The sequence below is a fragment of the Cyclopterus lumpus genome, chromosome 23 (assembly GCF_009769545.1).
Source record: "Cyclopterus lumpus isolate fCycLum1 chromosome 23, fCycLum1.pri, whole genome shotgun sequence".
NCBI classification, from domain to species: domain Eukaryota; kingdom Metazoa; phylum Chordata; class Actinopteri; order Perciformes; family Cyclopteridae; genus Cyclopterus; species Cyclopterus lumpus.
In genome coordinates, this window is record NC_046988.1 from 2,397,821 (window position 1) to 2,411,123 (window position 13,303).

General features: G+C 45.7%; 1 protein-coding gene across 10 annotated transcripts in view; it reads left to right on the forward strand.

The window, feature by feature from the left end:
• Nucleotides 1-5,041: 5,041 nt before the first annotated feature.
• sbf1 (SET binding factor 1) overlaps nucleotides 5,042-13,303 on the forward strand; it is a 51,500-nt gene continuing 43,238 nt past the window's right edge. For 5 of the 10 annotated variants that reach the window (XM_034525827.1, XM_034525832.1, XM_034525829.1 and 2 more), the window contains exon 1: nucleotides 5,042-5,283. In XM_034525827.1, the coding sequence (XP_034381718.1) occupies nucleotides 5,229-5,283 (55 nt within the window). In that variant the 5' untranslated portion in view covers nucleotides 5,042-5,228. The remainder of the gene's footprint in view (nucleotides 5,284-13,303) is intronic. The other 5 variants (XM_034525833.1, XM_034525834.1, XM_034525835.1 and 2 more) reach the window with 1 other exon arrangement.

The window sequence follows — 13,303 nt, forward strand, 5'->3', positions numbered from 1 at the left end:
GGAGCGGAGTAGTGTGGGTAAATTTCGGTCGGTTGAAGACCAGTCGAGCAGCTGCATTCTGGATGAGCTGTAGAGGTCGAATGACATAAGCAGGTAGACCTGAAGGAGGGAGTTGCAATAGTCTAGCCGTGAGATGACCAGAGCCTGGACCAGAACCTGTGCCGCCTTCTGAGTGAGAAGAGGTCGTATTCTCCTGATGTTGTACAGCGTGTACCTACAGGAGTGTGTTGTTGTGGTAATGTTGGCAGTCAGGGAGAGTTGACTGCCGAGTGTCACACCGAGGTTCCTGGCAGTCAGAGTCGGGGCCAGCACTGAGTTGTTGAAGGTAATAGACAGGTCGTGGGTGGGAGAGCCTTTTCCTGGAAGGAGGAGAAGTTCAGTCTTGTCCGGGTTCATTTTCAGGTGGTGTGCGGACATCCACTGAGAGATGTCAGTCAGACAGGCAGAGATTCGTGCTGCTACCTGTGTTTCGGATTGGGGAAACGAGAGGATCAATTGGGTGTCGTCAGCGTAGCTATGGTAGGAGAAGCCATGCGAGCGAATGACAGAGCCGAGAGAGTTGGTGTACAGAGAGAAGAGAAGAGGACCAAGGACTGAGCCCTGAGGGACCCCAGTAGTCAGAGGACAAGGCTCAGACACAGATCCTCGTAGTGCGGTCGGTGAGGTAGGATGAGAAGAGTGAGAGCGCGGTGCCTGAGATACCAGGTCCTGGAGGGAGGACATGAGGATCTGGTGGTTCACTGTGTCAAAGGCAGCGGAAAGGTCTAGAAGGATAAGGACAGATGAGAGAGAGGCTGCTCTAGCAGTGTGAAGCTGCTCAGAGACAGCAAGGAGGGCAGTCTCTGTTGACTGGCCTGCCTTGAATCCAGACTGGTGGGGGTCAAGAAGGTTGTTACAGTGAAGAAAGGAGGAGACTTGGTTAGAGATAGCTCGCTCTAGAGTTTTGGAAAGGAAGGGGAGGAGAGAGACAGGTCTGTAGTTGTTGACTTCAGATGGGTCGAGAGTGGGTTTCTTCAGGAGAGGGTTGACTCTTGCCTCCTTCAGAGAGTTAGGAAAACAGCCGGTTGAGAGGGAGGTGTTAATAAGATGGGTGAGAAAGGTAATGGAGGTGTAGTTATAGAAGATGGATTAGTAAATGAGGAGCGTATGTCGTCTATTTTTTTTGTGAAGTAGTCAACAAAGTGGCTTGGTATAAGGGTGGAGGGAGGGGGGGGGACCAGGGGGGTCAAGGAGGTTGGAAAAAATAGAGAAGAGCTTTTTGGGGTTAGACAAAGAGGATTTAATTCTGGATTGGTAGAACCGACTTTTGGCTGCAGAGATAGAGGCAGAGAAGGAGGAGAGAAAGAGAGTGATAGGCGAGCAGGTCGTCGGCGTGTTTGGATTTTCGCCATTTCCTTTCCGCTGCTCGCATAGTGGCTCTCTTGGCGCACACCGGTTCGGACAGCCACGGAGTCGGAGAGGACTTGCGGACCTTTCGAGTCGTAAGAGGACAGAGAGAATCAAGAGAGGAAGACAGAGTAGAGAGGAGAGTGTCAGTGGCAAAGTTAGGCTGCATGAGTGAGAAGGAGTCAGTTGAAGGGAGGGCTGACAGAACAGACGAGGCCAGAGAGGAGTGTGAGAGGGTGCGGATGTTGCGACGGACAGGTGCAAAGTCCGTTGTGGGAGGGTTGTTAGTTCCAAAGAGTGGGAGAGAGTAAGAGATGAAGTGGTCAGAGACATGAAGTGGAGTTACAGTGAGGTTAGATGTAGAGCAGTTTCTGGTGAAAATATAGTCAAGGTGGTTGCCAGCTTTGTGAGTAGGAGGGGAAGGACTGAGAGAGAGAGCAAAGGAAGACAGCAAGAGTAGCAGGTCACATGACTTCTCAGTCTGGATATTAAAGTCGCCCAGAAGGATGAGCGGGGGGCCATTTTCTGGGAAGTTTGATAGGAGGACGTCAAGTTCTTCCAAGAAGTCTCCCTAGGTGGACGGTAGAGAAGGCCGAGGAGAGAGCAGCAGGGGTTGATGTTGTCTGGTGTGATCCAAGTCTCAGTGAGAGCCAGGAAGTCCAGCGATTGCTTGACAGCGAAGCCAGAGATGACGTCCGCCTTGCGGTTGGCTGACTCCAACCAGAGGCCCCCTGTGACGAGGTGCTGGGTCTGTGTGGAGCGGGTGGGATAAATAAGAGAGGAGGGATTTTGATGCATGTGTGAACGAGTCTGCGGTCTATAGTATCTACGAGTAGATGTGCACACAGGTATGGAAAAAGAAAACACATATCACAGGGAAATGTTTATACTCAGCCGCCCTCAAAGACTCCCACGAAAGACTCCTAGGTCTTTATCCTCCGAGTCTTCATACGAGGAGTCTTCTCTGACGCTACAAGCCCCAACCTGGTTATACACCTGAGTTGGCGATAATTAGTTACAGCTGTGATGAGCCCGCCCACAGGTCGTTGAAGGAATTGCCCACTTGTCGATACTGGTATGAGTCGAAAACAAATATATTTAAACAATAATAAATTAATGTAATGTAATTAAATGAAATGAATAATACGTATCTTTTTCCCATTTAAACGTGCAATACAATGCAATACTTTACTATTTAATGGCACAGGAGATATAACACATTGCTGACACTTTCATATTTTCCCATCTGTGTTATGGGTAAAAACACATGAGTTACAAATCTGGATTTACAGCAGTTTACTGTCCACACAGTCTTCTACATAGCAGAAATAGAGGAGCTCCAATTACAGCGGTGTTTGTATCTGGTTTATCATTCACCACAGAATACCGTCTAGCTGCCTGCATGCGTGTACCTCAGTGGAATGACAGCATCAAATTAAACCGTTGCTCTGACTATACAGTGTCATTGTCTCCGCTCTGGGGAATTAAAGTAATGGGTGCACGGCTTGGTTAATGAAGCGTTTTCATGTGCTACGCTTCAATTGAGGTGAAGGGAAGTCGGCATCTGGATTAGCCCCACGAAGAACAGTGATGCGCCAGAGGCCTTCAAACCACTTCCTGTGTGTTGGTTAGTCTGCAGGAAGTTACATGACTGTCGCATCCTGCCAAGAGTGACTCTGCGTACCGATTGGGCTGAGTGTGTGAAGAACACACAATCAGTGACAGATAGGTTGTCTTCTGCTTCTTCTTCATTCTTAAAAATAAAAGATTTCAACATTTAATGACAAGGATTAACAATGAATAAAGGCAGTTTAATTGATCATTGAAATATTGCCGTGGGGTTGTGTGCGGTACTCATCCATTGTCAGTATTTGAATATCAGACACCTAGGCTATATTTATAATATTTGTATCGCTTAACCCTGCCACCAGACAGCCTTAACTGATAGGGGAACTGAAACCGTTATCTATGTTCTCTTCAAAAGCCAACAGACTACTTTGACAAAAACAGAAATGTTATATCTCAGAACCTGCCTCGATCGGTTAAGTTCATTTGTTTGTTTAAAGGGCTCGTTCAGACTGAGCTGCTCTTGTCTTTGTCTCTCTCTCTCACCTGCTGTCTGTCTCTCTGGCAGCTTGTCAGAGTGTGTTTGGTTCAAGGTTACAATCCAGTTAACATCAACCGTAAGGCTCAAAACCAGAGGGGACCTCAGTGTTCACAGTCCGGTCTGAGTCTCTTTTTATCTCCTGTTAACATTGTTCGAGGCTGTGTTTATCAGTGCCCCGTCTCAGATAACTGTGTGGGAATAGAGGGAGACAGAGTGTGTTACTGAGTGTAGGGGAAACCAAGCTCTTAAAGAAAGATGCAGCATAAAATGCACAGACTGTTTTTAGCCAGAGAATGATAAGCACTTCAGGTCAGAGGTCACAGCACAGGAAGTGTTGGAATCATCTGGAGGCTGTTACAGTGGTGACAGCCAAGGACGGGCCTCCCCTACATCCCACTGACACGTCATCGGCCCGTCCACAGTGACACCGCAGCATCATGCCAAGGTTTTCTCAAGCCTTACTTGCCATAATTCAAGTGTCTCCCAGACAAAATTTCAAAATGTTTCCGGTAATCACTGTATTTTCTTCACTTAGGGTACTCTGCTTGCTGCTGAAGGTTACGACCAAAGTGAGGACTGTCATGAGGGGAAATATCTGAAATAAAAGAGATGGATATTGGAGTTTGGGAAATTGCTTAGCAACAGAAACTAAGATTAATGCCGCCCGCAAGCAGTTTGGTGAAATCCATCTGGCTGACATTAAATGTTTCTGCTGTATAAGGATGCTCTATTAACAAAAGTGGTTTGGGACTAAGGCTGTGTGTTTGGATGTCGAGAAAACGTTTGACGGATATTAATTTTGGCCTGAACTATGCCTTTAAACAAATACATGTTTCACACATAACTCCTGAAGTCAAAGCTACATCACAAACACAATATACTACAGCTAAACCTTTACAGACAAACACACAATCACATTGGCAATAACAAATGCACTCAAGCAAATCCGTTTATGACATAATCAAATTGGACTAAACGTTTGGGGGCTTTGACAATTTTCAACTGTTTTTGAAGTACAGGTTGAGAAGCAGAGAGAGATAAAGTCTGCATGCTATAAAACACACCATCCCCTATAATATCAGACCATGCTCACTTACAAACGATCATGCATGACGTCACCCTCCGACTAAACAAACAAAAGAAATCCTTTCTCTAAAGCACAAACAATCTCCTAAAAACAGATCATCCATCCCATCCAGTTCGTGGTACTTGCAATGGCCCCTGTGGTGGACATGCCTGTCCCTTCGATGCAAAACCGCATCTCAACAAAGGGAAACATTTCATAGATTTCCTTATTTGAAATAGTCTAATTCACACATCAAATGGAAGGGCCAAACAGCCCTTTTGGGTTAACAGAATTCTGACCGTAATAATCCATATTTATTAAGTAGTAAAAAAAAAAAAAAAAGATACAAAGTTAAGGGGACAACACCTGTAACCCCACTAGCGACGGTGCTGCTGTGTTTCTTATAGCGTGTGGCCCCTGAGCTGGCTTGGCTCCTTTCACATGGGACATTCCTGTCCAACAGCCCCTCCCTGGAAGTCCCTCACTGCGCAGACTCGCGGCTCTCCGCTGTCAGGGCAAGGCAAACTGACAGTATGGCGGCGGGGTGCAGCTGGAAGGATGCTACTGTCGCCCGTGATGTGTCTATCGCCGGTAGGACGTAAATGGACAATTGACGGCAAAAAGAGAAGAGGATTTAGCGAGAAAGGCTTGTCGCCGTGAGCTCCAAAGATGGCCAGGCTCGCCGACTACTATCTAGTGGTCGGTTACGACCTCGACAAGCGAGGTGGGTACTTGAGTTAGCCTGCCCTGCTAGCTTTAGCGGCGTATTATTAGCAGTGGGTAAACAGGAGGCGGGGACGGGACGGGCCGCTGCTCGCGAATGACCGACAATAGATGCCGCAGCTGGCAGTTCGCCTTCAACTTTTGGCCGAGGACGCGCAGGCCTCACGGGATTAGTGTGCTTAAATGCTAGCCTGTCAGCTGGTGCCCCGCAGTCCTGGCGGGGGGGGGGACGGGACACGTTGGACGCACAGCACCATTGCAATGCGGAGCTTCCAGGCGCACTTTAGCTTTAGCAAAAGAAGCGCTCGCGCTCTATTTGACAGAAAACTTAGGCTAACTTTATTTGCTAAAAGCTAACGTTAGCCGGGCTAGATCTGAGGGGGGGCTGCTTGGTCGACTGTGACCTAAGACGGATTTATTCACAGTTTCAGATGCATCTTCCCGAGTTGTCTGCAAAAGTCACGCCTGCAGCCGATGCCCTTTAGGAGTGTCATTTTAAAACTCCACGAAGGCTCTGCCGGACAGCGAGTTGCCAGTGTCGTGGCTGCAGGGTTTGGGCAGTGGGGACAGTCCGACCACGAAAACCCTGCCGATTTCCGCTTGGACTTTATTTCAGGCGTGATGTTTCTACTGGAAATCGATGCTTCTCCTCGGCGGAGTTGCTGATTGTTTTCTTTGTCTGTGTTTGGTGTGGATTAACCCAGACGGCTTTGCCCCTCCCTGAGCCCCCTCGGACCGGAGCTCTGTTCCCTTGTGTTGCTGGGACGGGGTTTGGACCGTTATCTGGGCCCCCCAGCCCCCTCCCTTCAGCCGGGGCCTTGGCCTAGATCTTTGCAGTATAATGGCCCGTTTAATCATGAAATATTCAACCCGCCTATCCAATGGAAGCATGCAGCTTGTAAGGTGGTGGAGTCTTTTATACAGAGTGGATTTTAGTTCGGCCTATTATTTATTCAGAAGAGGCCAATCGTAACATGACAAGCCCTCTGTGGCTAAAAGCAAGCAGAGAACCGGCTTTCATCTTGATGATGCTGGAGCAACCTACTGTACATCACTTTTCTCATTGAATGAACGCACTTACTGCAGCTTGTGGTTTTTCTTCTCCAGAGAGTGGGGAGGGGGGCGTTGCATACAGGATGTTATAACGTGGACACTGCAAGCGCTGCAGAAAGCCTCCTTCCTGTTCTACCCAGCCCGAATGCAACGCAGTGCAGAACAATCCTGTAAAAAGCATCTGGGAACCAGACATTGAAGCCACATTGGCCTTAATTGATCAAGGCTCCCAGGCCTTGTAAAACCAAACACTTAAGGATGATGATGATTGTTGACGTTGAACCCTCTACTGCCACCTCACTGTTTACAGTAACTTTACGAATCCATGCTCAAGTTTCTAGGGGGAGGCAGTGTTTGAAACACCTCCAGTACCTTGGCTGAGATTATTCCCATCATTGGCATCGTTGCCGTCCCCACTTGATGCACCGGCAGCCATTTGTATCCTCTGCAGTTAGATCGACAGGCTTCTGCACAGTCTTGGCTTTTCTAGTTTAGTCCTCACGTGGTATTGTCAAGCTCCTGGAAGTGATGGAGAATGTTTCCGACATTGTGGGCCGGTGTCTGCTACACGGTGTAAATTTAACCCCAACTCCTGACTTGTAGACGTTAGGAGTTGGGGTAAAACTTACACCGTCTGAAGCCCCCTAGATTTCCACATTTTTCTGCATGTTCGCGCTAGTTTTTCATGATAGTTTTTATGTTATTTTTCTGATCCGTGGTGCTCAACTTACTGTAAAGGAAACGCCATGAATCAAGAGTGAATGCTCCTCGATCATAAGAATACCAGGAATTCCGAAGCACAGTAGAGTTTCCTCTTGTGTTTTGAATATTGCATGCTTCCTGTGTGTGTGTGCGCGTGTGTGCGCGTGTGTGCGCGTGTGTGTGGTTGCTGGTTGTCACTCAGTCAGTGGAAAATGGTTGTTTTGCAAGCGTGGGCACTGACAGGTTTTCAGGTCCCACTTCATCTACCTCTCAGAGCCCAGTCACCGACAGAAACTCTGCAGGCGTTTTCAAACGGGAACATCTTGCGGGGAGAACTGTTTCTTACCTACTTGAGGGAGGTCGTGGTCCTTGTTCTCGGTTAAAAAAAAAAAAAAAAAAAAAACGCTCACAGCTTGGCTTGTTTAACAGATGCTGACTGAAGGCACAGCCTTGAATCTTCCATTCGCCCTCGAAGGTGTCGGGTCACTCACATTGTGCTAAACTTAAGTTATACTAACAGTGGAGTTTACTTAGAGCCAAGATGGCTGCATGTGGGTTGGTACAAGTCCATAGCTGTCGGGGTGTGGTCTTCCTCGCGAGGGTCTCTTGAGAAAGTCCCTCAGCATGTCGGTGTGTTTTGACAGCGGTTCCTCTGCTGGGCCGAGTACCCAGAGCAGCCGAACGCCGAGGGCCAAACAGGAAGCCAGAGAGAGGACCTGAGGGAGGCCGATGTTTAGAGCGAGAATCCAGATTGTCTCCCCGTTTGTGTGACAAACACACACACACACACTAAACACTCCGGCTCTCTTTGTAGCTCCATCTGTGTGCCTCTGGCAGCGCAGTTTGAGAGCGGCGGTTGTTGCAGCAGAACCGTAGACTAGTTCTTTTCAGGCCGGATTGATGGCTTTGAAGCCCAGCCTCTTCTGCGGACACAATCACACACTCACACACACACTCACACTCGCACTCACACACACACACACAAAAAGCTAGGAACGCTTACAACATCAGAAGCCACGAGGACACAAAGAGATGCAGCCAGGGCGGACCGAGCATCCATTGCTGTGTTTACAAATCTGAGGTTCTCTCTGTTAACTCAATTCAGTTTATTTTGTAGCCTAAAATTACAAATTTGCCTCAGAGGGCTTTACAATCTGTACACATACGACATCCTCTGTCCCGGGACCTCACATCGAATCAGGAACCAGTTTTATCACCAGATTTATCAGTTTGAGTTGATGAAATGACGCTCACCATGAAATGCCCCTGCTAAGATTACTTGTGTGTATATGTATGTATGTATATGTATGTATGTATATGTATGTATATATATATATATATATGTGTGTGTGTGTGTGTATATATATATATATATATATATATATATATATATATATATATATATATATATATATATATATATATATATATATATATATATATTTTTGCATTGGTATTTAATCGGTTCGCAGTATCGAAAAGGAATAATGGTATCGGAACATCTCTTCTGACAGTGATGTTTTAGGGTTGAGTGTCCAACCTCAGTACTTTATTACATGTTCATAATGCATACTCATTTTGGATGGAGAATGAAAGGATAGATCATGACATGTGTTGTGTAACAACAAATCACACACTGTTTCATGGTGGATGCTTTAAACCCAGAGGCCACCAAGGTGTCCTGGGTCAGGAGGAGTCTGGCAAAACTTCTGAACATTCATTCTAAGTTTGATTCCCACCATTGCTGTGGCATCGAAGCATCAGTTTTTGTTATCGTGACAAAGCCCTGACTAATTCACATCGTGCTCGCAGGTGCATTCAGTGGAGTGTGAATGCGAGCTAAGGCCCGCACGAGGGGAAATAGAAACCACTCAGATCGGAAGCGAGCGGAGAAGGAGAGAGGATTGTGTGTGTGTGTGTGTGTGTGTGATGCTGCCAGCAGTGCCGGCCTGCGAGCAGCCGCTTCCTCCATCGCTCCAGAGCAGGGCTGCAGCCTTTCAGGCCCTCCAGAAATAGCCCTCACAATCTGCCTTTCATAGGGGGACAGAGCGACGCTACGGAGCTGGTGTGAGTGTGTGTACGTGTGCGTGTGCTGGCGTGGGCTCCTCTCCCGTCGACCATTCAGATGGCGGCCTAGATCTTTGTGGCTGTCTGTGTGTGTTTGCTGTGTTGCCACGGCAACGTTTACCCCCCCACTTTGCGGGCTGCTTGGTTGTGGTTGGCGCTTTTCTCATTGACCAATTCGTCATGATGCTAATATGTTCGAGGTGTCGGAAGCCGTGGCAATTTTTCTTTGTGCTCATATGCAGTCGCTTTTAGTTTGTGCACTTTTCTACCCAAACAAAAACATTTGTTTTGCTTATAGACAGCAAAACAGGACACTAAGACTCTCGACTGTCTGGCTCCTAGTTATTTTATTGTAAGCAGCTGCATAAAGGCAGGCTGAAATAGCGATCAGTTGTTATGTTAATTCTTTATTTTAAAGTTCTTGTCTATATCAACTTTAGTAATTGTATGAAACATAATTATGCCATTCAAAGAACAGCCTTTACAGGCAGTCGTCATCATGCCGTCGTTAGGGAAGACCTCCAACATAGCTGTGCGTGTGCGTGTGTGTGTGTGTGTGTGTTACAGCAGTCTGTCTGCTGTGCTGACTACTTGTTATTCATGAGGGAGACGGTGGCCCCAGGGCCCCAGCGCTGCCCTCATTCCTACTACACGGATACAGAGGAGGAGGGGGGGGGGGGTGTACACACACACACACACACACGCACACACACACACACACACACACACACACACACACACACACACACACACTTCTTTCAGCAGACACATTCTTCTGTCATAAACCGTCTACTCAAATTGTAATCCAAGTCGGTGTGTGACAACCTTTTGTGGGGGGGGGGGGGGGGTGTGTGTGTGTGTGCTTGGTCTTTTGCCCTAGATTTAGATTGAGAGATGCACAGTTCAAGTAGGGAGTGCACATTTAATGATTCATTGCCACATAGTGCATTTCAATACATTGGCATTCGAAGGTAAATACATCTTAATATGATGATAGTTGTAAGAGAGAGAGAGAGTGTGTGTGTGTGTGTATGTGTGTGTGTGTGTTAGAGGGGGTGTCTGTGCTTTGATGGTTTCCCTGGTATTCAGAAAATTCTTAGGACAATGGCTGAGTCAGTGTTGCTCACAGTCAGCCTGTTGGTGCTCAAGGGAGCAATCGCTCAAATCCCCGAGGGGCGATTCCAGTCCGGAGCAGTTTCGATTTAAAGATAGGGGGTCGTTCGGACTAGCAGAGTTGGTTGCGTGAGGCTCCGGCAACAACCTTGTTTGTGTACGTTTGTGTACTATTCAAAAGTGTGACTTAACTCAAAATCGTGGAGGTAAATCTTTGCCTCCACGACACTTCTGTGAGGCAACGCTCTCTCTCAGCATTTATTCGTGGGCTTTTTCTGAAAGAGTAAGTGCATTCCTGGGGTAAACTTTCCATATTCTAGGACAAATTGGTATCCACTACTGTGATTTGAAACGATACTTTGTGACCACACACAAAATATACAGCTCCCACGAAAAAAAACAACAACAACCCAAAGTATTAAATAAAAACAGTATTCGATAGTCGGACGTTTAAAAATAAATAAAAAAGACCGTCCTTATCTAAACATATGGAGTGATACACCAAAATACTAGATGAGTTGAGTTTTTGGCGTAGTTACGGGTTCTTTCTGCGAGGTGGCTCAATAAATACACCAGAAACACCGGGCAAGTGACTGGTGGGAGAAGATTAAGTCTCATCTTTATTAAGATGTCCTCCAGGTCAAATATCTCATTCAGACAACAGAAAAAAAAATAATAATCTGCCTCCCACCTCTCGACTCGCTCTCATTTTATGTGCAGAATGTGATTGGTTTAAAATGCCGATTAAAGGACTGTTTTGGGTTCAGACCTGGTTCAACATTACTGTGTTGTATTCCCCTCCCCCAATGAAAGAGGTCTGCATTGTTTAAAGATTACTAATATTATTGTATTGACATCTATTGCTTCTGTCCATCCGGGGAGAGGGATCCTCCTCTGTTGCTCTCCTGAAGGTTTCTTCCCTTTTTTCCCTGTCAAAGGTTATTTTTGGGGAGTTTTTCCTGATCCGATGTGAGGTCAAAGGTCAGGGATGTCGTATGTGTACAGATTGTAAAGCCCTCTGAGGCAAATTTGTGATATTGGGCTATACAAAATAAACTGAATTGAAAAAAAAATTGAAATTGTCTCCTGGTTCCTATGCCAGGGAGGGAGATATGATCAAAGTATGACATCACGCTGTTCGTTGGTCTCTGCTTGATTGTACGACTTTGAAGCCATCGTTGCATACATTTGATGGTCCTTCTTAGGGTTACAAAGGGGCGGAAAGTTTCCGGTAAATTTCCGGAAAGTTTCCACGGGAATTTCGGCTCGGGAATTTTTGTAATTAAAAAAAAAAAAAAATGTGCCTACGTTTTTTTGCAAAAACATATAACAGGGAACTTAAATGTAGTTGAGAACAAGACTATGCACTCCTAGCTCAGCTGGACCCTGATGCAGCTGGTTGGGAACATTGTCTGCCAGAAACATAAACATAAAACCTTCTGTTGTTTCTGAACATCTTTGTTATCAGTGTTGCGTCTGAACGTTTCAGCCCTATGCCTGGCAAGTGTGAGAGCGCCGAGTTGCGTAGAGGCCAAGAGCGGTATTGCAGACAGATAGAGATTTACATTATAGCTCGCAACATATTGAAAAAAATAACTGAACTAGTTCAGTTTTTGGAGCTGTGAACTTAGTTCAACATTTTGAATTATGAACTGAACTAGTTCATTTTAAAATTTGTGAACTATGAACTATGAAGATTACTTCATGTTCATTGTAATACCAAGTTTATTTGTATACAGTAGACTAACTTTTTACAGCAGTGAGGAGGACGTTGATGAGGTCCAGAAAGAAAGCATTTAGATTCAGTGAAAAACACACACAAAAAAAAATGTGGCTTGGGGGGGTGGTGATCATAGGGAATACACCTTTTTTATTCAACGTTCATGTTTTTGTTGTTCGATGAAAGAATAAATTTCTACTCACAAAATGTCATTTTTAAAAGTTGTATTATAAATGTTTGCATGCATGTCTGCTTATGACAAGGTAAATACAGTTAAATTACCCCAACATTTTCAGTTAATTCCTGTATATTCCCGTTAATTCCAACTTTGAATATTCCCAGAATTTTGCAACCCTGGTCCTTCTACAGGTTGGCCTCATGTCTGAGATTGCGTTATCATAAGTGTCATGTCTGCTTAAGTGCAGTGTACCGCTGGATTAGAAGATTTTAAGGGAACAAAAAAAACAAAGCGTTGTCTCCTGAAGAAGCTTTTGTTGTGTGCCGTGTAAGACGTTGCACACACATTGCGCAGCATGACTGAATGAAGCTCATGGCGTTCAACTATTAAGACGCGTGTGTTGGTTGACACCGTTTTACATTTCTTTTTTATATCTGTTACTTATTCAGTCTCTCTTTCAATCTCCCAACCAGAGTTGGTGTTTTCTTCTTCTTCTTTTTTTTGGGCCAATGAAAAGCCTCACAGAGATGACTATTTTAGTTTCAGCAGTGAAATGACTGTTGTCTGGTGGCTTTTAGGAGAGCATATGAATTGTATGTTTGCTATGTTAATGAATCATAATAACTGTCCAAATCCCTTGTTGATTTAATCTATTACTCACTTCAATGCACGTCACGTAAATTAGATTGTCCACCCGGGTGTCATGTTTCCGTTAAATACCTGCGACTGTTGCTGAATGATTTGTCCAGGGAATGAATGCTGATTGTAACATCGCCCCACTTAAGACAAAAGCCAGACGTTCTTGAGTGTTAGTGGGTCTATTATGTGCTTTTAAGGGTTCATAGTATGCGCCACATTAGCCTCCTTCAGCGTCGAGAAGAAATTCTGAGAATGAGGAGAAATATTTCGGTCTGATAGAGCTCGAACCTAGCTGTCTGCCTCCATTGTTTCAGAGACACTTGGTCTGGTTCCTGTTTGCTAACGAGACATGCACTTGTCTGCTTCTTGGCTATTGGTTGCCTGGGTACCAGAGTTATTTCCGGGGCCATGTGCGTGGGTGGAAGAAGAAAGAGCTTTGGGGTTGATTTGCAACAGAAGACAATGTGGCACTAGAATATTGTAGAAGTGATTTAAAAAGGGGGAAAGAGAGTGTTTGGTGGGAATGATTAGAGGGGATGCATTGTATTG